The 25,174-nt window shown below is 49.8% G+C and overlaps 7 protein-coding genes and 2 long non-coding RNA genes across 12 annotated transcripts; 5 read left to right on the top strand and 4 right to left on the bottom strand.

Annotated features, from left to right (window-relative positions):
• The first annotated feature begins 762 nt into the window (after window positions 1-762).
• On the top strand, window positions 763-1,676 carry Prosbeta5R2 (Proteasome beta5 subunit-related 2). The gene has a single exon (XM_033380762.1). The coding sequence runs from the start codon at window positions 815-817 to the stop codon at window positions 1,625-1,627; it is 813 nt and encodes a 270-aa protein (XP_033236653.1). The 5' UTR covers window positions 763-814; the 3' UTR covers window positions 1,628-1,676.
• A 1,141-nt stretch (window positions 1,677-2,817) lies between these two features.
• Window positions 2,818-4,055, bottom strand: LOC6903224 (ubiquitin-conjugating enzyme E2 D2-like). Of its 2 annotated transcripts, none has more exons than XM_002132889.3 (2): window positions 3,893-4,055; window positions 2,818-3,835 (listed from the first exon to the last, which is right to left on the bottom strand). In XM_002132889.3, the coding sequence occupies exon 2, from the start codon at window positions 3,410-3,412 to the stop codon at window positions 2,978-2,980; it is 435 nt and encodes a 144-aa protein (XP_002132925.3). In that variant the 5' UTR covers window positions 3,413-3,835; window positions 3,893-4,055; the 3' UTR covers window positions 2,818-2,977. The 2 variants fall into 2 exon arrangements, with proteins under 2 accessions (XP_002132925.3, XP_033236655.1); XM_033380764.1 differs by having other exon boundaries at window positions 3,255-3,835; window positions 3,893-4,046.
• A 944-nt stretch (window positions 4,056-4,999) lies between these two features.
• Window positions 5,000-5,927, bottom strand: LOC6903223 (gametocyte-specific factor 1 homolog). The gene is made up of 2 exons (XM_002132888.3): window positions 5,769-5,927; window positions 5,000-5,698 (listed from the first exon to the last, which is right to left on the bottom strand). Exon 2 carries the CDS (start codon window positions 5,582-5,584, stop codon window positions 5,036-5,038), a length of 549 nt encoding a protein of 182 aa, XP_002132924.3. The 5' UTR covers window positions 5,585-5,698; window positions 5,769-5,927; the 3' UTR covers window positions 5,000-5,035.
• A 960-nt stretch (window positions 5,928-6,887) lies between these two features.
• Window positions 6,888-8,468, top strand: LOC6903222 (transcription initiation factor TFIID subunit 5-like). The gene is made up of 3 exons (XM_015180924.2): window positions 6,888-6,985; window positions 7,050-7,091; window positions 7,163-8,468. The coding sequence occupies exons 2-3, from the start codon at window positions 7,053-7,055 to the stop codon at window positions 8,315-8,317; spliced, it is 1,194 nt and encodes a 397-aa protein (XP_015036410.2). The 5' UTR covers window positions 6,888-6,985; window positions 7,050-7,052; the 3' UTR covers window positions 8,318-8,468.
• Window positions 8,469-8,810: 342 nt separating this feature from the next.
• LOC26532245 (uncharacterized) lies at window positions 8,811-11,108 on the bottom strand. Of its 2 annotated transcripts, none has more exons than XR_004469472.1 (4): window positions 10,261-11,108; window positions 10,017-10,162; window positions 9,033-9,546; window positions 8,811-8,972 (listed from the first exon to the last, which is right to left on the bottom strand). It is a non-coding gene; the product is annotated as an uncharacterized lncRNA (long non-coding RNA). The 2 variants fall into 2 exon arrangements; XR_004469473.1 differs by having other exon boundaries at window positions 10,651-11,107.
• Window positions 11,109-11,158: 50 nt separating this feature from the next.
• On the top strand, window positions 11,159-12,634 carry LOC6903221 (uncharacterized WD repeat-containing protein alr3466-like). Of its 2 annotated transcripts, none has more exons than XM_002132886.3 (3): window positions 11,159-11,308; window positions 11,420-11,495; window positions 11,565-12,634. In XM_002132886.3, the coding sequence occupies exons 2-3, from the start codon at window positions 11,454-11,456 to the stop codon at window positions 12,588-12,590; spliced, it is 1,068 nt and encodes a 355-aa protein (XP_002132922.3). In that variant the 5' UTR covers window positions 11,159-11,308; window positions 11,420-11,453; the 3' UTR covers window positions 12,591-12,634. The 2 variants fall into 2 exon arrangements, with proteins under 2 accessions (XP_002132922.3, XP_033236651.1); XM_033380760.1 differs by having other exon boundaries at window positions 11,172-11,308; window positions 11,429-11,495.
• Window positions 12,635-18,924: 6,290 nt separating this feature from the next.
• LOC117184207 (uncharacterized) lies at window positions 18,925-19,573 on the bottom strand. Its single transcript, XR_004469475.1, has 2 exons — window positions 19,365-19,573; window positions 18,925-19,297 (listed from the first exon to the last, which is right to left on the bottom strand). It is a non-coding gene; the product is annotated as an uncharacterized lncRNA (long non-coding RNA).
• A 2,547-nt stretch (window positions 19,574-22,120) lies between these two features.
• Window positions 22,121-23,307, top strand: LOC6900762 (ubiquitin-conjugating enzyme E2 E2-like). The gene is made up of 2 exons (XM_033380761.1): window positions 22,121-22,235; window positions 22,293-23,307. The coding sequence occupies exons 1-2, from the start codon at window positions 22,149-22,151 to the stop codon at window positions 23,145-23,147; spliced, it is 942 nt and encodes a 313-aa protein (XP_033236652.1). The 5' UTR covers window positions 22,121-22,148; the 3' UTR covers window positions 23,148-23,307.
• A 449-nt stretch (window positions 23,308-23,756) lies between these two features.
• Window positions 23,757-25,164, top strand: LOC117183211 (ubiquitin-conjugating enzyme E2 D2B-like). The gene is made up of 2 exons (XM_033380763.1): window positions 23,757-24,164; window positions 24,222-25,164. Exon 2 carries the CDS (start codon window positions 24,225-24,227, stop codon window positions 25,041-25,043), a length of 819 nt encoding a protein of 272 aa, XP_033236654.1. The 5' UTR covers window positions 23,757-24,164; window positions 24,222-24,224; the 3' UTR covers window positions 25,044-25,164.
• Window positions 25,165-25,174: the final 10 nt, after the last annotated feature.

Below are 25,174 nucleotides of genomic sequence, written 5' to 3'. Positions count from 1 at the left end.
TTAGCCCCCAAATGGGGCTATCTTTTGCGGTGCGACAGCCACTACTGTTTCGAAGGAACGAAATTAATACAGATGATAATTTCCGCCTTTCCATAAACGCTTATCAATTACCGCAGTCGGATGCTAATCGCGTAATCCTTTTTAAATGATTGCACAAACAAACGGATATTAATATCATAAACAATTTACACATTGTAATTCCCCCCTCATCCCCCAATCCACATCCCACATTACACATTGTAATTCTGTTTATTGCTCGGGGTTATTTGATATTCAATTTTCGGTGCTCCCGCTTCTTGGCCCTGTTTTGGAGTCCCATAAGACCCATGGCATGCCAAAAAATGCAGACTAAAAATGAAAATTTATATGCATAAAACGAAGAAGTAAGCTGAAATTTAACACGAGTAAACGAGTATTGTAAATACAAAATTGCTTGCATATATTTTATTAGATTCCGCTCAGGTGAATGTGAAAATATGTACAACATATTGCAGCTGAGTTTTCTCCTTGGAGCAGTACATTTGTAATACTTGCGTTTAGAATTACTTAAAAATACTTCATGAAATTCCAAGCAGCACTTTATATTCTCCTTAAGTGTTTCTTTGAGGCAGATCCAAGGAAGGCTTTAATGGAAACTATTTTACTGTCTCAAAATGTATCAAAACCGATGTATGTATCCCAAACACATTGTTTCACATAAGTAAGTATCTTTTACGAGAAAGTCACACCTTTTCATTTTATTAACATTTTTGTATCCAACAGAAAATACATACCCATAAAATCCGAGAACATATATTTTTTGCACGGTCGAGAAATGTCATTGGAGGAGCTATGCGGCCTCAAAGCCTTTCTGAAAACTACCAACTGGTCAAATTCCATGAGGCAGATAAGCGAGCATGACTTTCAAGAGATCACCAGCAACTTCAACAACCCGTACCGACTGATGGCTCCAGTCCCTGGCACACCAGACTTGACGAATGCCAGTTTGAAGATTGATCACGGAACCACCGCCCTGGGGTTTGTGTACCAGGGCGGGATTGTCCTCTGCGCGGACTCGCGGTCATCGAGTGGCATAAACGTGACCACCCAGACAATGGACAAGATCGTGCCGGTCAGCAGTCAGATTGTGGGGACTCTGGCTGGCGGGTCGGCCGACTGCACGTACTGGTATAGGGTCCTGGCCCGCGAGAGCCGCCTGCATGAGCTGCGCTACAAGAGGCCAATGTCCGTTGACGCTGCCGCCAAGATGATCTGCCACGTGTCGGAGATGCACCGCGCAACGGGCCTGAACATGGGCATGCTGCTGGCTGGCTATTCTCCGAAGGGTCCGTCCCTGGTCTACGTGGACTCTGACGGGGTGAACATCAGTGGGAAGAGATTTTCCGTGGGCAGCGGAGCGAGCAACGCACTGGGCATCCTCGACCCGATGTACCGCTTCGACCTGACTGACGAGGAGGCCTTCGATCTGGCCCTCCAGTCGCTCTGCCAGGCAACCCTCTGTGACGCCTCCACGGGGGGAATGGTGGTACTGTACCACGTCGGGCCTGCGGCCCATAGGATTGTCCGCAAAGTGGACTGCATGGAGCTACACAAGAAGTACAGCCTGGATGCTCGGAATTTCAGTTGATTTTAGCTTCGTTTGTTTGTTTAAAACGCAAAAATGTGTTTCTAATTGCCTTTGGTTCTATTTGCTCCCAATTTGCACTCAATTTTAGCAGACTCTTCAAAGTTCTACTTCCGTGAACATTGGGAGGCCCATGGCAAATGGCTTTTTCCCCAAATTCGAGTCGCTAATCATTTTGCGCCAAATTAACTGCTCCAGGGGAATGCAGAGATTTTTTCTAAGACACTTTCAGGGAAAAGCCCTTTTTTGGACACGGGCAGAACAATTAAGTTAGCATTTAAGGCGAATAAGGGACAGGGTCTGGCCTGGAGTGAATCTTTCTTTGCATAAATCAATGGCAACAACATTATTTGAGGATGGTGGAGGACACGGACACGATGCTCGGAGCACGGGGCACGACGGAAGCAAGGGAAAAAGGTCAAATACTTACATTTTTCTCGTTCTGTGTGCTTTGAGTCGGAGCCCCAGCAATAATAAACAAGAAAGTGTGAAATAAAGCCAAATGGACATAAAAATTTGTATGTCCAACAAGAGGAGGGCGGCAGGGCCAGAATAAAAGGAGAAAAATTGCAGGCACAGCAATAAAACGCGGCGAATGCTTTTAATTTGAAATGCTGCGCCTTGGCCCATGGACGAGGACGAGGACAGGACCAGAGGTCTCCGGAACTCTTTATTTCTTCTCTCGTTCTTTTTTAAGTGATTTCTCTGGGATTGGAAGCGGGGATAGGGCGTCGGGCATCGGGCAAGGTGTGTGGGAGCACTTATAACTCTTGTGTGGATTATAAATCCCACTGGCACAATAAACTGCTTTATTTGCAAAAGTTTTGCGCCTGTAAAGGGAACGATGCGATACGGAGGGCGGGCACATAGCACAAATTCAAATCGTGGCTGGCTGTACTGAAACACATCTTGCTTGAAAAATAAAGTTTTAAATCAACATTTGAATAGCAACAAAAAGTGGAAAATAATGATGGTAGTTGCTGCTGGACGAACGCTCAGTGGGGAATTAGTGCCGAACAGCCATACACGTGTTTGTGTGTGTTTCTATTGGACATGTCTCTGCGGTTTCATGTGTTCCACTACGTTCCATGTACATATGTATCCATATTCTAAATGGAACTAGCAGGCCGGAACGGGCGGCTACTCAATAGCCTTGGGATTGGGGTCCGCCAGCAGCGATTGACACAATTAGATTCTCAGTGATCATGGCCTAGGCCTTTATTTTAGTCAAAAAATAATTGTATGCATATGTTATCATGTAGCCCATGTTCATGTGTGTTTAGTTACAGATACCAACAAAGGTTCTCAAAGAATTTGGAAAACGCTGTGTATCCGTGGATGAGATGCTTGGGATTATTCAGACGTTGAGTCCACTGGCTGGGCGTAGCGGGCGGTCCACTCCCGTGCCATGCGGTCGTGCTCCTCGCGGTTCGTCTTGTACAGCGCGGCAGCGGCGCAGTTCATGGGGCTATCGGGGTTGGGGTCCGACAGCAGCGACCGAATGGACAAAAGTATCTTCTCCACGGTCAGGGCGGGCGACCAAGCCGAGTGCAGAATATCCACGCAGATATTTTGGTGGTTAATATTACAGTGGTACACTCTTGTACGGAACAGTATAGCCGGTGGTTGAGACGGGTACGCGTGCGGAAAGTGAAGGCGTAGTTCAAAGTGGCCGCCCTCGTAGGGCGTGTCCGAGGGCCCGAGAATCACGGCCTTCCAGTCGTAGATACAGTCGTCCACTAACTCCACTGTGCACCCCTCCGTCGGATTGCTCGTCATGTTCGCCATCTAACTGCGGAGGCGGCGTACGCCTAATTCATTGTCCATTACATTTTCTGGCGCCGCAGGTCCACGGCCAGCGGTCATAGCCTCCGCCATTTCAAGATCGGCACGCTGTTGGAATAACATCTCGAAGTACTCGAGGTTCTCACGGGTTGTGGGGTGCCAGACACCATTCAAATACACTACGGCGTTGACGCGGACGCGGTTAATCTCGCGGCGGTTGACAACGGGAGGGTCCTCAGCGGGCGGCTCGTTGGCAGCGATCTGGATTGTACGGCGACGGCTGGCAGTGGTGGTGGTCCTGCGGCGCCTGGGAGCGGATATGGCCTCCACTGCGCGGAGGAACGCAGCGCGTCGGGCCAAGGGCTGGGCGGCAGGGGACGCCTGGTTGGCCGCCAAAATACGTGCACTTCTGCGGGGAGCCATTACCTGCAAGACGGCAAAGAGCTTAGAAACACTTTTACGGGGAATACGATAATTTCTTACGTTCAGATTATTGAAAATGTGATTTTTATTTTCCCAGAACGACTTACAACGTCGCACATGAAATGAAAGAGGCCTGATTTCCCACATAGCTTCCCTTGAATCGTTTTCCAGCACAGGTTCCTTCGACTCGCTTTCCAGCACTACTTTTTGCTCAGCTGTTTTGCAGATACTTTATTTTGAACTTTCAACTGTCCCCCGGATTCTGTATGGGATAAGAGCATCGCTATGATGCCACTGCCAGCTGCCGGCGATTCTACGCTCCAGTATCATGCCAGCCACCTTTGCTGACAAGCAGACATATTACCACCCCGCCATTTATATGGCTAACAACTATAAACTGTTTGTGCTCTTGTTTTATGTGTCCCAGCCCGTAACAAATGGTGTTTCTGGGCCCTTCCTGGTCCGCCCTAAAACAAGCAATAAATGTCAGCGACTCTGACTAGGCTAGGCATAAACTACAATGGCCTGGAGATACTTTATTTAACACTTGCATAAACGGACACGGCCACGGAGACAGCATAGCCCCGGGTGAGAGGGCCGTAAAAAGTGCATCTCTATCTCTGTATGAATGAATGAATGAATGAATGGACGAGTGGAATGGTCGGCGGATGGGTGCACGTGCACACCTCGTTATTTCTATGGGTTGCAATCAGAAAGAGTCCCGGAATGGGAATGCCGGCACTTGAGACTGGAAAAATGGATGAGACAACAGAAATGTCAGTCCCATTAGGGATGGTGGATGCTAAGAATTACTAAAAAAGCTGGGCCCTCGTTTTTATGCTAGGTACTTCGGTTTAAAGTCACCAGGCTCAGCCTGTATCGCAATATCTATTTGATTAAGAAGTACACGTAAGCGACGTCTACGGCTTTGCGACCTTTGATACCTTGGGCAAAGTCTCCCACTAGGACCCATTAGGACTTTGGGAAGGCAGAAGCGAACTTTGATGATGGGTTGCTCCACCTTTTAAGATGCATATTAGCCCCGCGACGGTGCTGTCCATCTCCGATCCGCCGCCGATCTAAAATGGACTGCCTTCAACCACCGACGAACGTTAAACAGTAAAATATATGTACGAGTATATTTAATTTTTAAATAAAATATGCACATGGTGTTGGTGTTGAGTATACAAAAAAATACTTCATTTATTTCGAAGAGCGTTTCGAATGCAGACGCTCCTTGTGGTGGTGCGGAGTTGGACGATTTTCAGCCGGGGAATTGGACGTGCCCGGCTGTTCAGCATCGCCGCGTCGACGACGTTCCTCCTCCTTGAAGAATGCCTTGCGCTGGGCCGGGAACAGGCCGCGCGGTTCGCGTATGATATTTGCCTGAGCGCAATACACCTGCGGATTGTAGTCCTCCACCCGATCATCGTCCCAGTTCTCGTCGGCTTCAATTTTCTCATGTCTTGTGTCGGGGCGCACATCCGGTTCCTCGCTGTTTAGATGTTGCACAATTATTTTGCGATCATCACAGGATTTTAAATGTTGGTGGAACTCCAACTCTGGTACCAGGTGCCCCTTGTTGAAGGGACACTCAAGAAGCTCCACCTTGTCTTTGTAGATCTCACGGCATTTCAAAATGTGCTGCTGATACTTTTTGCGCAGCATCACATGCTCCCGGTTGTACGGGCAGGTGATCATATCTTTTTCGTAGAGATCTCCCATGATTCGCAGAGACAATGTATTTTTCATAAAACGAATACGTGTTCCTTCTGATTTTTATCAGAGATGCACTGGATAACCAGTGTACACACAACCCAAAGTAATTAAAATGGATGCCGATGTACGATACTGTGCTTTTGAAGTCTGTATTCGATATAAATACTGAAATAATGTAAAAAAAACAAAAAATAAATATTCTGCTGTATTTTCTTACCTCTCCTCCCATTTTTAGAGGGTACTTTCCTTTGATGTTTCCATAATCAAGAGTTGTCCTGTCTCCAGTTCCCTTTTTCAACACGATAGCTATTGCAAAAGTTTCTCGTTTTCCCTTCTGCTTGCCGGATATCTGCTGGCGACAATTCAATAAACATATTGTGCTCCAATGCCCCCTGCGACCCCTATTCAGGGGAGTCCTGGGCCATTTTCCTTTTATGCACAACTTAACAGAGCTTATTGCTTTTCACTCTTCATTGCGTATAAACTTAGCATCCGCCATCCGCCATACGCATGATGTGTATGTTTGGGGCAGCCCGAGGCAAGACCCCGATCCGGATCCGAGCCCCATATCGCACGACTTCCTATGCTTTATGCGGTTTTTTCTGCGCCCTTCTTGGGGGGAGGCGGGCCCACGACTGTGCCTCAAGTCTCATTAGAGACCTCAATCCCCAGCCCGAAATGCAGGTAATCTGCATACAAAGCGCCGCCTCAGCCAAGGACTGCATATTCTCGCCGTGCACGTATCCTCTCCCAGACGGTGATATACAGTGGGAACGGAAACGAAAGTATGGCAGCGTTTAAGGAAAACTACACAAATGAGCGCCACGTAGCGGCAGTGAGCATGAAATTATGCATATGTGTGCGGTGGGTACTGCCCCGCCAGGTCTCTGCAGGCACCAGGCACCAGGTACCAGGCACCACCAGGAAGGGAAAACACTGCAAACGGAAATAATTCAAGTGCAATGCAAATCCTGGCCCAACCACGCTCAGGTAATTGTGTGTTTGCCAAATGAGGAACAGGAAGCTCCTGGCATTGGCACTGACAAGGACGAAGGAGAAGCAGAAGCAGAAGAGAGATTCAACCGAAAAGAGCAAACACATTTCCGAGCTGAAAAGAAACTGTGTGCTCGACGGGCTCCTTGCATGTTTTGTTGGCTCGCCGCAACCGAGTCGCTTATTAAGTCACAAATTTGCCGCATTTCGGTGTGAGATTCTTAAACGGTGGCAGGGGCAGGGGCAGGTACAGGGAAAGGGGAATCCTAATCTGTTCAGTTAATGGGAAAATTCATAATTATTCTAGTTTAGTGCTTAAGACACACTTACATATGTGTCTTAAAAGTCCCAACATCGATAAACAGGGCGATAAATAGGCCCTGTGGACACACTGGGGGAGATGCGAGCGGGTGTCAACCCTGGCAGCGGCCTTTTGCAAGTGTGAGTTGAGGAACGCGTGGCGTGTTAAGCTTGATAATTGTACAAATAATTCTATTTAATGCAGAAGATGTCCGACATACACCCAAGACCCGAGGCCAAAGAAAAAGTAAGTAGAATGCAATGAAACCTAGAAAATACCTCAAATTCCTATATTCACTCCATTGTGCCGCCATGCAGGCCGCAAGCGGCATCAGTGCCAGCCATCGAAGCGAGCCCACTTACGCTCCCCAGCGTGTGGAGGTGTCCGGAGGCAGCAGGCCGGACGAGACTCCCACGGAGGCACAGCAATTGTCGACCTTTGTGGCCGCGAGCGATCACCACGTCGAAGAAGTGGTGCTCTGCGTTTTAATCTCGGAGTCCGTCAGCCTGATGGCCGTTGGCAAGGCGGACAACCTAATCCACGTGTTCGGGCTGAAGCTCAATTCGAACGGAGCGGACGCTGACTGGATCGCTGACGGCGGGTTCAACCTCGTCGGGCACGAAGTGCCGGCCACCCACGGCGCCTTTTCCGACGACCGGCAGCACTTAGTGACCTGGGCGCCGGATCTGGTGCTGCGGCAGTGGAATCTTAACTCCCAGAAATGCACGGGGATCTATGCGAACACCCACAGCCACGTCAGCCGAATTTTGTTTGAGGCCCATGGCCTCTTCTTCACCACCATCGATGAACTGGGCTATGCCTTCATCTGGATGATAGCCGATTCGGGCTCCAGCAACGAGCTGCGTTACGTGGACAAAAACTACTACTCGCATCCCCTGACGGCCTGCGCATTTCACCCGAAGATAACCTACCTGGTCACTGGCTCTACTGACGGCATGGTCCGCATGTGGAACATGTCCATCGGCACCACTGCGGTGCGCACCTTTCTGGGCCACAAAACCCCCATCACCGCCTTGGCCTTCTCGATCTGCGGCTACTACTTGGTCGCAGGTGCCACCGACGGTCTGCTCATTGTCTGGAACTTGAAGAGTCAGGTTCTGCTGCGCCGCCTGACCCACCATTCGGGAGCAATCACCTCGATTGGCTTCTCCCCGAACAACGGCCGTTTGGCGGTGGGGAGCATGGACACGCAGATGAGCGTGTGGGACTTTGAGCTCCTCGTGCGGACCACGGTCGCGGGCCGGCCCTCTGCCACAGAGGACATGCTAGTGGGCACGCGAGCCAGCGAGTGCGGACCCATCTTCGAGGTGAAGTTCGTCAGCGACTCCCACTTGATGGCAATCTGCGTGGATAAGCGCGAGGCGAGCGCGGAGTCCGAAGAAGACTTGTTCCAGTGCTTTGTGGAAATGGAGGCTGAGGAGTCGGAGCTGGAGCCAGAGGAAGACGAATAGAAACGAAGAGACTTCTGAATATATCTAAAGATGTTATTTGTAACCAATAGCTTGAAGCCCCGAAACCACCGAAAGTGAATCTCAAATGTTTGTATTCTGCTAATTAAAAATCAGTTGAGATCCTTAATAAAGTGTCTAATAATCCGCTTAATTCCCCGCAATTTATAGCCACTTCCAAGATCACCAATAGCGTAATATTTTGTGTAATAAATGGAGGAAAAGTCGTGGATATTGAACCATTTACGGGTATATGCAGTGCCCCCCTGGCCCCTGGGCGAGAGGCGAGAGCGAGCCCCACCTTATCGGGGCGCTGCAGCTCGCAAACTTTGTTCAATTTAATTCAATTCAATTCCTGGAGAGGAGTTCACCCGTACAGTGCAGCGGAGGAATAAGATGGGAGCCGAGTTGGAGCTGGAGCCGGAGCCGGAGCTGGCATTTTATTGAAAAATAAATAAACAGACAGACACCGAGAGATAGTGATAGTGAAATTTAGACAAACCGACACCAGGCGGACAAGCAAACTTTTCCGGGCGCATAAAAAGGGTATAAAAAGAAAATAGGAAAATGGAAGATGCGTCACATTCGCCCGCCGGGAACATCTATCAAATCCTGCGTTTATCAAATGAAATGTGGAATCGAATGAGATGAAACTCAGCTGCAAATAGCATGAAAAATGCTAGTTGAATGTACAGAAATGTAGTGGAAATCTTATTACCATGTTCCTGCCGCCTTGTGCCCTGGCCCTGTGTCTGCCTTCTGTTCTGTGGGTCCTGTGGGTCAGTGGCAGGTCCTTTTGTTAAGTGGATTTGAATGGCAGCTCTTTGGATTTTTTGTGATTTGCCAAAAGATTTTACGTGGTCGTAGAGCTAACCTCCTGTGCATTGCGTTTGATTTATTTAAAAGCCAAGCATGTACTTGGACTCTTCTCGGTGGATAAAAAGAAGCCCCAGGGAGCACAGAAATATCCTAAAATAATTTTGAGTATTTTCCCTGAGAAGCTTCACATTTTATTTCATTTAATTTCCTCTCTGTGCTCATCATTTACGATAAAATTAACATAAATTTGCGATTTTCCAAACAGCCTAGACGCGTCGCCCACAACAACAGTCGCCAGAATCAAATACAAGAACAGGACTGGCAATCGCTGGAAATCGCGCCTCCAGTTGACAGGCTTAAGGACTTTTTGAGACATCAAGTTGTTTCGAGCTATGACCCGAGCGGGGAATGACCTGAAATGGGAAGCAAAAACAATTCTAATTAGAGATACGGTTCAAGGAAGCCTTTCGGCGGCGACAATTGAAATTCAATTTGTCAAGGCCTAAAAGCAAGCTTAACAAAAGTCCCCCCAAGCTGATTTTCGGCAAATGCAAATTCAATTTGTGTTATTCGAGGCTGATTTCTTACACAAAGTGACAAATGCTCGCATCTCGAATGGGTTTAAGTGTGTGGCAAATGGATAGTTATTCTTAGAGCTAGAGGAGTTCTCCCAGAAGCTGGGAAACTTTTCATAACCAAAAGAAAATAATTTCCAGTGTCTGCTGGAAACAGAATTACCAAATTTGTTTTTCCAGCAAACAAGCGAAAAACGTGAGCATCTCGAAGTGCTCTCCATAGCGTGTGTGCACGAGTATATTTGCAGTTGTGTGCAACTACATACAATGTAACGGCAGTTTGCTGCCCCAAAAATCCCCCAACGTACCATAATCTTCATGTCTGTTTGCAACTGTTCGCGCTGACAGCTGGCGGGAGGAGGGATACGGGTCGGTTGTCCGTGTCCGTGTCCGTGTCGGTGGCTTCGTTGTTCCTTTGGAGTGCGGAAATTGCACAAGATTGCATATGTGGGTTCTGGAAATACATACATACATACATATATATTTATATTTATAATATTTTTTTTAGCTGTCATTTGGGTGTGTTTCTGTCCTTCTCTTTTTTGGGGTTACACAAATTATTCTTTGGCGCTGGCGGCGGTCTCGTCTGTGCCTGGCAGTGGCTAATAAATCAAACTGATATCAAGCCCAGAGGTAAACACTGACCAGAGGCCAGCGCGTGCTAGTCATGGACCCCATTTCCAGCTGGAAACAAAATTGATGGCAAAACAGAAAGACTTGGGTTTTTCTTTACAGCTGTTCAGGCAGTGTTGTAAAATACCAGCTTGGCGCTGGCGCCCTTGCGCACTGGATCCAAAATACAGAAAAATACCATTCTATTCCGCACGAAAATCTCTTAAAAACAGCTGTGCTCCCGTCCCGAAATGTGCAATCGGCACACCCTCGATGCCCTCGATTCCCTCGAAATCGGCCCGGGATCAAGGAACACAACTTTCAATTTACCAATAACCGTTCAATCATCGACGCTAATCAAGTGTTCGGAAGAGCGAGCGCCAAATGGAAATCGTACTCGACAGAGTGGCAGGCCCTGCTCCTCCGCCCCCTCCACCCACTCCGCCCCCTCCGCCGCCTTGATGCATAAAGTCCCATAAATCACTTGCAAATTACGTAGCTGCAAGCAGCCCCCAATGGGGACTGAGGAGGAGAGGGGGAGACCATCCGACAGTGGGGCTTTGGCTGTGCCTCTGAATGGTCCTCTGAATGGTGAATGTGAATGTGAATGCACAATTATGGCCGCTTCGATGGTCGTAAAACAAGGCTAGGTCCCCGCTAGTCCCGTTGATGGCTTCGTCGCGGCTGCCTCGTGCTGCCTCGGGCCACCGGAGCAGGGACATCAATAAAATAAACACTGTCAGTGCGAGGATGGGAGGGCAGAGAGCAGCATCAGCGCCTGGGGACGGCAGGCGGACGAGCGCGGAGTCCGAGGAGGCGAGGAGGCGTCTGCACAATTGAACACGCGACATTTGTCCAATGTTTGATGTTATGCTCGATGCTGTTGTTGTCTCCACTTTTGCCAGGGAGGGAGGCGGCTTTCGGTTTGCAGTCATTCAAAATGTCACCACCGAGGGAGACTCTCGATTCCAGGGATCTCTCGATAAGGGTAAGTTCGATATTAATCATCGACATCCACTTCAGAGCAACGCTGAGGGCTTGCATCCCTGGAGCTGTCTAATTGAGGAGCGTGACGTGTCACATTCAGTAATTTTAGTAGATTTTTCAGCACAACTCCAAGGAAAAGCAACGAGATGTCGGAAAGCGAGATGTTCAAACAGCCGAAGGAAGAAAACGTAAGTAAACCGAAGAACAACCGAGAAAAGAGCTCAACTTCTTATTTGAAATCAATCGAGACAACACAGGCAACAGGCTCGACAGGCTCCACAGGCTCGACAGGCGAGGAGTCGCTCAAGGCGACCTTCGTGGCCGCGAGCGGGCTCTATGTGGGGGGGGATGCACTCTGCGCCAGCCTCTCGGAGGAGACCAGCCTGCTGGCCGTGGCCAAGGCAGACTGCTCGGTGCACGTCCTTCGGCTGAAGCTCCATGTGAGCGGCGCAAACGCGGACTGGACCCACGGCGAGACGACCACCCTCAGCGGTCACCAGGGAGCCGTCTACCTCGGATCGTTCTCGACCGACGGGTCGCAACTCCTGACGTGCTCGACGGCCTTGGACATGCGCATGTGGAACGTACAGTCCGGCAGCTGTTTGGCCTTCTGCAGGCAAACCCCCAGCTTCATTCGAGGCATCGCCTTCATCTCGTACGCCTGTTCATATGCCACCGTCGAGGACATTGGCTACGCGTCCATCTGGAGGGCGGACGGAGAGAAGATCGTTTGCACGAAGAGAGTGTTCCAGGAGCAAGAGCTGACGGTCTGCATATTCCATCCGAAAATGAAATACGTGGTCTCTGGATCGGCTTCCAGCAAGATCCGCATATGGGACCCCGCCAGGGACCGCTATACCACGGACATCATCGACTTCAACAGCAAGTCGATCACTGCCCTGGCCTTCACCACGTGCGGCTCCTACATGGTCGCGGGTGTCGCCGAGGGCCAAATCATCTTGCGGAACATGAACTCCAAGCTCGTGGTGTGTATCTTTCGCCAGCACACGGCTGCCATTACCTCGATGGCCTTCGACAGGGACAACTGTCGCCTCGCCGTGGGCAGCCGGGACGCCAAGATGAGCGTCTGGGACTTTGGGGCACCGGCCATGGAGTCGCGGGCCAGCGACTGTGGACGCGTGCTGCAGGTTCGCTTCGTCAGCGACTCCCACCTGGTGGGCATCTGCGTCAACGAGCCCCAGTTTGTCGGGCCACAAGAGGAGGAGAGTATCCCACTTCCACTGGAAGCCCCAACTGGCTCTTCGAGCACGGGGGATTTTTGATTTATAGACGGTTAATAAATAAATACGACTAACGAAACATCTAATCAGAGCAACCAGGGATACAAAGCAGCCCACCGCAGCCGCAGAATGCTAATTGGCCAGCACTGGCCCTGGCCTAAACCTCGTCGCCAACAAAGTTTCCTTTTTATAATCAACGCGAACGCTTCATTAGCCATGCGTCCGGGCCGGACCCCACGTGTGGAGAGAAGTGCGTGCGGTTTTTAATTAGTTTCGATTTGGATATCCACCAGCCAGCAATCAGGCCAAAGAGCGCAGGACTCTCGAACGCCGCCTGCATGGCAATGAGCCGCGAATCGGCCACTTGGCCAACAACTCGATTGCGGTCCGTTTGGCGTTTGACAGCTTTTGGCCGGCTGCTTATTTGCTTATTATGTGCTTATTTGCCGAGCGCCACTCTCCGCCAAATCGAACAGTTTCTTTTTAATTAAAATTATTAAAACAAACACCAAAGTTTGCCCCGCGAGTGGGCAGTGGGCAGTGGGAGGGGGTGCAGTGGGGAGTGCTTTTAATTAAACTTAAACCGCAGCAACTATTCGAAGAAGCCCCTCTGGACGCTGGACGCTGGACTCTCGACTCTCCGCAATGGGCTGTGGAATGGGAACCGCATAGTTTTCTCCACCTCGAACAAAGGCATTCCTCCGGACGCTGGCTGGCATTTCCACACATCAGGACTGGACAATAAATAATACCGGCCACCACTCAGGCATGGGGGAGCAATTTTTAATAAATATATTATTTTTGTTTGCCTTCCATCCGACATTTATTTGGAAATTTTCTAACGCCGCCTCATGGCCTCATGGCTCAAACTTTTCCCCGCTCTGGGCATAGTTCCGTTCTGTGTTATTTTTGGCAGTCCGAAAGGGACCGGCCTTGACCTGGCTACCCAGTGTCCTGTCCATAAATAGTTCCCTTGATTAGTGGCCTTGGAACGAGGGCTTTAATGGGGCTTAAAAGATGGAGAACAGAAAAAGAGTGCCAAGAGTGAAACTTCTCTGATTCCTTCGAGAGATTTCGCAGCATTTTCACACTCTGCAGCTCTTGTCCTTAGCGCCGTTCTCGCATGTTGTGGTAATTAATATGCGAGCCTGCAGAATATTTACGAGGATATCCAACACGCAACGAGCAGTCAGTCGGCCAATCCTTTGGGTCATTCGCTGGATTCGCCGGAGTCCAGAAGCTGCACGAAAACAGAAACAATTACCTCGTTTCTGCAGCACCCACTGGAGTGGAGTGGAGTGGAGTGGACTGGCATGTATGTGTGTGTGTGCGAGTGGTAATTATAAGTTGTTCGTGTCTGTTAATTAAATGTGTCCAGCGGAGGCATTTAATAAGCTTCAGTCACTTACAAAGGCGCTACATGGCTTGCACTCTGCAGCAGTCGTCCCGAGGAGAGCTTAAGAGGAGTCCCGGCATAAGCCCAGCGACTGTGTGTATCCTGGAAGCATTGCTCTTGTATATAATCGATAACACGACAGGGTTTCCACCGAGCCACGAGACCCTTGTTGATATCTTTTTAGGAATCCTTGATGTTTGACGGTGGAAAACGTATCGTTTAATCAGAGGTGGGAAAGGGTCTTGTGGCACATTTTTAACGCTTCCTTTGGGGTCTGGACATGATTGAGGTGTGAAATTTCTCACCCGCTAATAAAATGAAATGTCAAAGGCGTCCTGGCAGTCCTTGATCGGCCAGCAAACACGGGTTAATTGGGCATTAAGCCAAAGCTGATAATTAATCAGCTCAAAATTGTCCATAAAAGCAAAGCACTTAAGTGTCTGACACCTGAAAGGATACAGCACCGCCACCAGCACCCACCCAAGCAGACACAGACACGCGGTTTTGCGGCTGCCACAGGGGGGGGGGGGGGGGGGGGGAGGGGTGCCTGGGAGGCGGCTAAAAACTAAACAAAAAGCTCTAATGGCAGACATCCCCATTTGCACTTGCTGCGCCACCCCCCCGAGCACCACCGGAGGGGTACGCTCCCGGAGAGTGTCCTTCCCCGCACAGCCCACGCTCATTATGCAGCTGTTGCATTGTAAATATTTGCATACATGCTGCAGAATTAGTTAAATAAGCATTTATTGTTGTCCTACACAAAGTCGGCGGCTGCCGTTGTCGCACAGCGTTTGAATTACTTTTAATGTTTGCCTCCGCGAGCGGCACTGCCACTGCCACTGCCACTGTTAACACAAAAGGTAATTTCCCAGCAAATTGACATAAAAGACAACAGCGAGGTGAAACTTTTCTAGCCCAAAACTTGCGTTGTTTAATTTTTGGGCTGCGACACACACCCCGACACACACGCCGAGACACACCCATTGCCAGAGACAACATCAAAATTTATGTAAATGGAAATTGCATTGCATAAGCTACAGGATCCCCGGCTCCCCGGCTCCCTGGCTCCTGGCAGGAGACTCCACGGCACGTATACGCAATGTGCAGCGGCAGCCGAAGCCTAAAACCATTTTGCACGTAGTATTAGCGCTCCACTTCCATTATTTGTGCCATCCTTTGGGACTCCAGCATCGAGCCATTAAGGCCATACTGCCGCTAGGTAGGTCTATGGCCTGGCTTTTCCCCCCCGCTTTTCGTGGCACTTTTCTGTGCCTTAGTTTTCCGCCTTTTCTTTATTGGTTTCTTGCGCCTCGCTGCCAAAGTTTCAACAAGTTTTTGGGCCTCCAAATGGCCTCGGCTGGAAGGGTTTCTGGCAGTGACAAAATAATTTCTCAGAAGCCCTCAAATTTAATAGTCACTAAATAGTGAGGCACAAACACGGTAGTGGCTGGAACTTTGGATACGCCGAGGTGGAAAATCACTTTGTGTTACATTTTCTGGGAATTGTTTTCCCTCGAAGGAGGTCTCTGGGGGGATTAAAATATATAGAGGTCTCCGGCATTAATGTCCACGAATCGTCGGACAAACGCGCTGTAATTGCAGTCTCTTTGCAGCTCATTAGCGCCGGGGAATTCGTGGGGAATGCCACAAATATGCTCTGCCAATTATCGGAGCCGTGGGGGAAACCACTTAATAACCGCACCGCCAGTGGTCCGCCCCACGATGCTAGTCCCTCCTGTTCCCATTTGCAGATCGTTGACAACTGTCCATGGCCGCCGGATGGTATCAAATATACAAGTGAATTGCTTCATTTTCGAATTTCTGTCATACTCGACGTGCCTTGTACTCCACTCTGGCTCTTCCTCTGTGTCCGCTTCCTCTTTGGCTCTTCATATATGTTTTGGAAATCTATTCGTGCCACGAATTTCATTTTCAACTTGGCAGCAGCAGCACCAGTGGCTGTGTTGTTGCCGAAGAGAGACGTGCAACGGCTGCCAGGCAACTTATTAAAAATGTCTGCAGTGGCAGCAAAAAGGAGCTTGCAGAAGAAGAAAAAAACACACACCAGAATGCAAGAAAAAGAAAATCATTTGCCGCAAAGTAGCCCGAAGAGGGGCGGGGCGGGGGGGGGGGGGGCGGCGACGGGTGCACTGTCGTGCCATGTAATTGTCGTGGAGAGTGCCCGAGTAAAAGTGCTTTGATTTCCGACATTAAATTAACTGCACGCCTCTTTAATTGTCTCTGGGGGGAGACGCACACTTCCTCTTCCGCTCTCCCCCTCCCCGCTGCCCATTCCACGCGCTGCATGAGCTTTGCCAAATTGAATCTTATGTAATGCCATATATGCTACCCGTAAATCGAGTCAGAGCCGAGTCACCTTCATATGAAATTCACTTACCACTGCACTGCACCCACTGGCAATGAAAGAATTGCAATCGAAATTACTTTTAGCCCCACGCACACCCCCCCACACCCCCCCACACACCACCCACACACACGCCACACACCCGGCTGGGAAATTCGATTTACATTCAAGCATTCCGTTTGAGGGCGGCCGGATGATATCGATGGATGGTGCATTGAAGGAGGCTCGGCCCTCCTCTCGAGTGTCTGTGGGGGCAGGCCGCCTCCCCCCCGCCCTCCCTCCCTCCTCGGGCATCAATTATGCTACGTATTTCTTTATTACAATTATCTCGTTGTGCTCTTGGGCCTCGTTCGCATTGTTCCAGCCCATGACTGGCCCCATCATGAGCACTCACTCCCCCCATTCCTCTTTCTGCTACTCTGCTTCTCTGTTGATGAGGAAGTGATACGGCAGGCCGCAGTCGGGAGTCCAGAGTGCCAGGGAAATTGGTTTTAATTTTGCAACTTGAATGGCCACTTGTCGTGGCATTGACTCGCCGCAGAACAGAGCCCAAAGCACCCAGCCAGCAGCCAGCAGCCCCGGGCTCTACCCAATGTCAGGGACACTCGAGCGGATCTCGTCTGCCGTTCAGGTGTGCCCGATTTAATGAATGAAGATTATAAGCCCTGCGTTGGCTCAGGTGTATGCGAAATGATATTCAAACAGGTTATTTATTGACTTAGGCCCCTGCCCGGCCCCCTGGCTAAGGCTTGAGCTTGAGCTCTATTTGCCTTCCAGGGAATCCATTAAAAGCGGAAAACGCCTGTTAGGTGGGGATATATCGAATGCAATAGAAGTCCGATGCTTCTCAGAAGACTCTGAGCGCACTCCGTTATTAGTGGGAAATGGTAGAGGTTTCTAGTGGCAGTTCCGGGAAAACTTCTACCTAAAAGGGCGGTAAAGGGCCCTCCTTCGGGTCCAACCACTCCGGTATTCCCACACGCCCCGCTCCTGGCAGGGTATCAACAATGGTTCAACATGATGCAGAGATAGAACACATATGCGACGTCACACTTGAGCAGCACACAACCGGAGTTTGCAGAAGGAGCAGAAGACACACACCGAAGGACAGACAGACAGGCCGACACACACGGACAGAAGAGATCTCAACAAGAGACGAGCAGGTGTTCCAACTTATTCATTAAAAACAAAAAGGAAACAGACAGGAACCGAGAAGAGATGGGCCAACACCCCTCCCTAGTGCCAGCGCCAGAGCCAGAGCCAGTCCCTATTCCCAGCCAGCACAAGTCCCAGCCGGTTGCAAGTTCCCGCTGGTTAAGATTGTGGTCGACACGCAATTGCGGCAATTTCAAGTTGGCTGCGCTCTCACTCTCTGTCTCTGTCTCTCCACACTTTGGGCCAAAAGGCAGTGCCAAAGCGAAGGGGACGGCCAAAACGCTTAGAAGCTGCTGCGCTCTTGTCTTTCACACACATCCGCCGCAGTCCGTCCTGGCAAGTTTCTTGAGGCAGAGGCAACGACAACGACAACTGGAACTTCAACTGGCTGAAACCGAAGCCGAAGCCGGTTTCGGGGTGTGTTAACTTTCTATGCCCGGTAGCGCTGATTGCCAAGACAACGACAGCCCAATTCATTCAGCGGTCTGCTGCCTTTCAACGGCAGCAGCAGCAGCTGCCTTAAAGTTCTATAGTTTGGTCGGGGTCCTCAGCCTCGGCCTCAGCCTCAGCATCAGCTTCTGGGCCTCTTAGCGCTCCTCCGTTCTGATTGCTCTTGCCAAGAGAAGATGCTTTGCATGGACTGGAGGCGTTTCCAGTTCGATTTATCATGGACAAAGTTATGATCGCTTAAGTGCCGCCGTTTAGTGTTCCAGTTGCAGCGTCTCCAATTGCTCCTCATAAATTGTTCCCATGACATCTCTAATTATGGTATGGGGCTCTCGAAATGAAGGGGTTCGGCTTGGATTGTGGCTACTTATTCCGCGATAAATCGCCCATGCTCCACCTCAGGGCTAGGCGAGATTATCGGGGAACTTATAAGAATGTATAGATCCCTAAAGTTGAATATTTATGGACACATTGCTGCCTCGATTCTATCCATAAAACTTGGCCAAAAATACACCTCTAAATGTTCTGCTCTTCACACTTTTAGTGCATGATTGGATGAGCGCTTTTGGGGTTCCATAATTGTTTGCAAATTAGAAAAATTATAATTATTGGCTGGACAAATCTATTTGCGATTGCGGTGCCCCAACAAAAGGGTGTACATAGCTCCTAATCAGTTTTGATTATGCCAAACACATAAACCAGAAATAAAACCACAAAATTATGTAGACAAATATACAATACTCGTATGAAGAGATCGTTTCTATGCCATGGCTGTGACGGAAGTCGGGGCCCCACCGCCCAGCGGGTGGGCACAGCACAATCCACAGACCATCGACCACCGACCACCGACACGACTCCCACAACAACTCTTTCAGAAAGAGGCCATAAATATTGTTCATTTGTAAATAAATAGCCAACGGAAAATGGAGTGGGGATGGGCACCAAAAAAAGAACCAACCACAGCAACAACAGCAACAACAACAACTCATAGAGCATATCAAACATTGTTCATGTTCATTTCCAGTACTTGGTTTTCTATTTCCTATAGGCAAACACACAGACATCTGCGAGCAGTGGAGCCACACAGTGCCGTCCGCATGGTTCTTTTCTGTTCTTTTCTGTTCTGTTGGCGGCTCTGGCTGCGTGCCTCCTCTTTTATTACAGTATCATCTTCCGGTCACTTTGTCATTTCTCCACAACATTTCTCAAACAGTTACGATGGGACAAGTGCGGCCTCAGCGCGTGTCCAGGCCTCAGACCAGAAACAGCTCGAACTTGAATTATTAAAAATAGAAACGAATAGAAGCTCCAAGAAGGAAGAAGCACTGGCCGGGGCACTAGGCGGAAGTTGAATAGACAAAGTCGACTCCCTTGTGGGGCCGTACACTGAAAGCAATTGGAAGTGGGTTTGGTTCGATTCAAGCGGATTACACAGTCTTCGATTGGAGATTACCTCTCTCTGTCTTTGATGTCGACTCCTCGTTAGTCCATATTCCCCAAAAACAATTTCTTTTACTGGCCGGACGGGCACAGTAACATATTCAAAACGCTGCAAAGAGCTGCTCACGAATTTGCATCGTCAGCAGCAGCAGACTGCGCTCAAATGGTCGCTCCTCCCCCCGCCCCCTGCCATAAAACCCAACGAGGCACACACCCTGACCAGCGCCGACGCCACTTAAAAGCAGTTCGCGCGAGTGCACAAGCAAGCCAGTGGAGAAGGTCCAGCGACCAGACCCGCCTCCATGTCCAGCTCCACCTTCATGGGGCGCGATGGGGCACACACGCACTCGCACTCGCTTTGAATATAAATTACATAAAGAGTGCACACGACTTTGGTGGTTCGACATTGAAGAGACGTGGCACAGTGGTGCCCAGATCGAAGGCGATACAAAGCTTGGGGATAATTTGTCGTAATTTGAGACACAGTCGCACGCCATGGGGCAGATCTTCATGCCAGAAGCTCCACTGTGCTGAACCGCTGTCATGTCCACGTTACCCTTTGAAGCTAATGACACTTCCATCGCCTTAGCCTCGCAGATCGGCATCGATGATGTGCCCCAGCCCCAGAGCCGGCGATGAAGCGTTCTGAACTCTGCGGCCAATCAAAAATCATGGGTGACACACGCGTTTACGGACGTGGGAGGCCTGGACGGGGGATAGCGCTGGGTTCGAAGGCGTTGGGGGCTGGCCGGGCAGATGGACAAGTTATTTCCGCAACCGAGCTGCTTTCTGGAGCTGCCGCTGATTGATTGATTAATTGACAAAGGCCATGCCGTTAGTTTTGAATGCACATTTGCATGTCTAATTTATGAACGGGGCTCGATACATCCCCCCCACCCCCTCCCCCTCGTGTCCATCCATTTGCCATCGACATGGAATGTCTTCTTGTCTGGCGCGCACTCGCATGTAGTTCATTGTGTTAGTTATGCAAATGCTGCATTTCCGCCTCGCCGATCGTCTGCCCGAATGCGGTTTAATTATTCATTAATTTAAGCTTGAACCAAACCATTTTTGGCCCACTTTCAGGCTGGGGCTGGGGCTGCGGCTGGGGCTGGAATTCCCTGCAGGGGCTTTGCTTTGTCCATCTGCAGGCTTTTGTCACCATAAATATGAAGTGTTGCCCGATTATGAAATAATTATGGGCATTGTCCACGCTGTCACGTCGGAGGGAGCTTAGCAATGTTTTGTTTTGCTCTGCTTTGTTTGTGTGTGTGTGTGTGTGTGGGGTCAATATGTCTGCTCTTCGATAATTAAAAGCCGCCTATGCCCTGATACGGCCCTGTTTGTCTGTGCTCGTAGGCCGGGCATCTAGTTAGCCTGTTCTATTGTGTGTCCTAGTCTCTACCGGTATGGGCAGGCTCTGTGCGTTTCCGAAAACAACAGCCCCCACCACCAGCAGCACCGCCTTGGCTTCTATTTAAATTCAAAATCAAAATCTGCAAAATATAACCAACCTGCTCCCGTAATCCTGTGCGGAGTGTCTCCGGCGAAGCTGCAACATGCCTTGCGTGTTTAATCCCGGCTACATCGGACCCAATCCCCCCTGCTGTGACCCCGACTGCGTTGTGGAGGGGCACTGCAACAACTGGGAGTGCGGTCCGTGTCCGGGAGAGCATCCGCCGTGCGGCTGTTCCCCAGCCCCGGCGCAGACGCCGCCGTCGACCCCCATCCAATCGCAGGCGCAGAAAAGCCAACCAAATGGATCCTGACTCCAGCAACATGGAGGGTGGCCTGTAGCAATAGATTCCACTGACAACAAACTTATTTCTACTCAAATTAAATAGATCGCTATAGTACACAATCTTTCGTGTTTTACATATTCAAAACTTCCAAAATGCACAATCGCTTGATTAATAATCCGACGACTCAAAGCTTTTGTATGTGACAGAGGCAGCGGCAGAGGCAGAGAGGGGCTCTTCGCACTCTTGCAGTTTTGCTTAAGCCTCGAGCGCAGTCAGTCGCGCCTTTGTCTCTCTCTCTCTCTCTCAATTCCATGAGCCAGCACACGAGCACATTGTTGTGTCAGCCTCTCTCGGCTCTTGCTTTAGTGCTCTCCTTTTGCAACTCCTTTTTGAGCTCGCTCTCTCATATGCAAAAGCACCGCGCCGGGACGCTCTCTCCAGCCGCGCTCCCAGCAAAATGCGAATTAAAGGCACAGCAGAACACTCTACTACGCAGTTTCTGTTATTTCTTGATTGGTATTTTTTCTCAATGCTATACATTTCTCTTCACATTATTCCCATACAAAGCTATTAACGTATCGAAATAGTATCATGCAATCAATGCAGTACGGGAACACGACTCTCACGACTATCAGTAGAACAGCTGAGTCGCTTTTTGGGCAAAAACTGTTTAAAAGTGTAGCAGTCGCTGCTCACAGCTCCCAGCTCTACTATTCATCCTTCTCGCACTTCAAGCTTTTCCCCTATGGCTATCTCTTTTTGGCAGATAGTCAGTTGGCAAATTCTAGTGTAATACAGATATTAAGAATAACATGGCCCAAGATAAAATTATAGAATGCTTGTTGCTCTCTTTTTTGCTGCAAAATGATTGGCCCTTTTCCCAGCCAGCAAGCCAGTTTATGCGGATAATAAGGACCCTTTCCTTTTTCAGGCGTAAAACTTTTGCAAACGTGAAAGTTCAAAACAGAGAAACGGCAAAACAGCTAGGCAAAATGTAGTGCTGTAAAGCGAGTCGAAGGAACCTGTGCTGGAAAACGATTCAAGGGAAGCTACATATGTGGGAAATCAGGCCTCTTTCATTTCATGTGCGACGTTGTAAGTCGTTCTGGGAAAATAAAAATCACATTTTCAATAATCTGAACGTAAGAAATTATCGTATTCCCCGTAAAACTGTTTCTAAGCTCTTTGCCGTCTTGCAGGTAATGGCTCCCCGCAGAAGTGCACGTATTTTGGCGGCCAACCAGGCGTCCCCTGCCGCCCAGCCCTTGGCCCGACGCGCTGCGTTCCTCCGCGCAGTGGAGGCCATATCCGCTCCCAGGCGCCGCAGGACCACCACCACTGCCAGCCGGCGCCGTGCAATCCAGATCGCTGCCAACGAGCCGCCCGCTGAGGACCCTCCCGTTGTCAACCGCGAGATTAACCGCGTCCGCGTCAACGCCGTAGTGTATTTGAATGGTGTCTGGCACCCCACAACCCGTGAGAACCTCGAGTACTTCGAGATGTTATTCCAACAGCGTGCCGATCTTGAAATGGCGGAGGCTATGACCGCTGGCCGTGGACCTGCGGCGCCAGAAAATGTAATGGACACTGAATTAGGCTTACGCCGCCTCCGCAGGGAGATGGCGAACATGACGAGCAATCCGACGGAGGGGTGCACAGTGGAGTTAGTTGACGACTGTATCTACGACTGGAAGGCCGTTATTCTCGGGCCCTTGGACACGCCCTACGAGGGCGGCCACTTTGAACTACGCCTTCACTTTCCGCCCTCGTACCCGTCTCAACCACCGGATATACTGTTCCGTACAAGGGTGTACCACTGTAATATTTACCAGGAAGATATCTGCGTGGATATTCTGCAATCGGCTTGGTCGCCCGCCCTGACCGTGGAGAAGATACTTTTGTCGATCCGGTCGTTGCTGTCGGACCCCAACCCCGATAGCCCCTTGAACGGGGGCGCTGCCGCCCTGTACAAGACGAACCGCGAGGAGCACGACCGCATGGCACGGGATTGGACCGCCCGCTACGCCCAGCCAGTGGACTCAACGTCTGAATAATCCCAAACATCTCATCCACGGATACACAGCGTTTTCTAAATTCTTTGAGAATCTTTGTTGGTATCTGTCACTAAACACACATGAACATGGGCTACATGATAACATATACATACAATTATTTTTTGACTGAAATAAAGGCGTAGGCTGTGAAAATGTAAAATGTTTCATAGAAATTGCAAAATACTTTCGTCATATCATCCGCGAGTTCGTCAAGACGGGGAGCAGTCGGACGGAAGATCGCCGGCCATGATCACTGAGAATCTTATTGTGTTCATCAGACGTCTATCGCTGCTGGCGGACCCCAATCCCAAGGCACGACAGTGGACCGCTCGTTACACCCGTTACATATTTCTTTAGAATATGGATCCATCACTTTAATCGAATGTATCCAATAGAAACACACACAAACACGTGTATGGCTGCTCGGACTAATTCCCCATTGAGCGTTCGTCCAGCAACAACTACCATCATTATTTTCCACTTTTTGTTGCTATTCAAATGTTGATTTAAAACTTTATTTTTCAAGCAAGATGTGTTTCAGTACAGCCAGCCAGCCAGTGTATGTACACGATTTGAATTTGTGTTATGTGCCCGCCCTCCGTATCGCATCGTTCCCTTTTCAGCCGCAAAACTTTTGAAAATAAAGCAGTTATTGTGCCAGTGGGACTTATAATCCACACAAAACTTAAAAGAACTCCCAATTCCAATCCTGTGTATTATTGCTGGGGCAATACAGTACAAAATAATTATTTGACTGTATTTAATACAGAATCGTATACGGCGGGCGAAACGTGAAAGTTCAAAACAGAGAAACGGCAAAACAGCTGGGCAAAATGTAGTGTTAGAAAGCAAGTCAAAGCAAGCTGTGCTGGTAGCCGAGTCAAAGGAAGCCGTGCTGGAAACCGAGTCGAAACAAACTGTGTAAAACTGTAAAACAGACCTCTCTCACTTTCATTTCGTGTGCGACATTTTCAGTCATTCTGGGAAAATAAAAATCACATTTTCAATAATCTGAACGTAAGAAATTATCGTATTCCCCGTAAAAGTGTTTCTAAGCTCTTTGCCGTCTTGCAGGTAATGGCACCCCGCAAAAATGCTCGTATTTTGGCGGCCAACCAGGCGTCCTCTGCCGCCCCGCCCTTGGCCCGACGCGCTGCGTTCCTCCGCGCAGTGGAGGCCATATCCGTTACCAGGCGCCGCTGGACCACCACCACTGCCAGCCGGCGCCGTGCAATCCAGAGCGCTGCCAACCAGCCGCCCGCTGAGGACCCTCCCGTTACCAACCTTCGCGGGACCAATCGCCGCGGTACCAATCGCCGTGGGACCAACCGCCGCGGGACCAATCGCCGTGGTACACAACGTGGCACCGGTGGGAGTGCCGTCATGGAAGCTTTGCCCGCTAGCTTGCCAGTTGCGGTGCCAGAAAAACGAATGGTCTCTCAAATTGGCATACGCCGCCTCCGCAAGGAGATGGAGAAAATGACGAGCGATCCGACGGAGGGGTGCACAGTGGAGTTAGTTGACGACTGTATCTACGACTGGAAGGCCGTTATTCTCGGGCCCTCGGACACGCCCTACGAGGGCGGCCACTTTGAACTACGCCTTCAATTTCCGCAGGCGTACCCGGCTCAACCGCCGTTTTTGATGTTCCTTACAAAGGTCTACCATTGCAACGTACACAACCGCGCTATCTGCGTGGATATTCTGCGCTCGACTTGGTCGCCCGCCCTGACCGTGGAGAAGATACTTTTGTCCATCCGGTCGCTGCTGTCGGACCCCAACCCCGATAGCCCCTTGAACTGCGACGCTGCCGAGCTGTACAAGACGGACCGCAAGGAGCACGACCGCATGGCACGGCTGTGGACCCGCCGCTACGCCCAGCCTTCAGATGACTGAATAATCCCACACTTTCCGAATTCTTTGGGCACCATGAGAACATAATAACATAATATACAATTTATATTTGACTGAAATAAAGGCCCGGGCTGTGAGTTGTTTGCCTCACACAATGATAACAGACTTTACTG

This window comes from Drosophila pseudoobscura, chromosome 4 (genome assembly GCF_009870125.1).
Source record: "Drosophila pseudoobscura strain MV-25-SWS-2005 chromosome 4, UCI_Dpse_MV25, whole genome shotgun sequence".
NCBI lineage: Eukaryota > Metazoa > Arthropoda > Insecta > Diptera > Drosophilidae > Drosophila > Drosophila pseudoobscura.
Note: the sequence above shows the minus strand (reverse complement) of the source record. Positions and strands in the feature narration are given on the sequence as shown.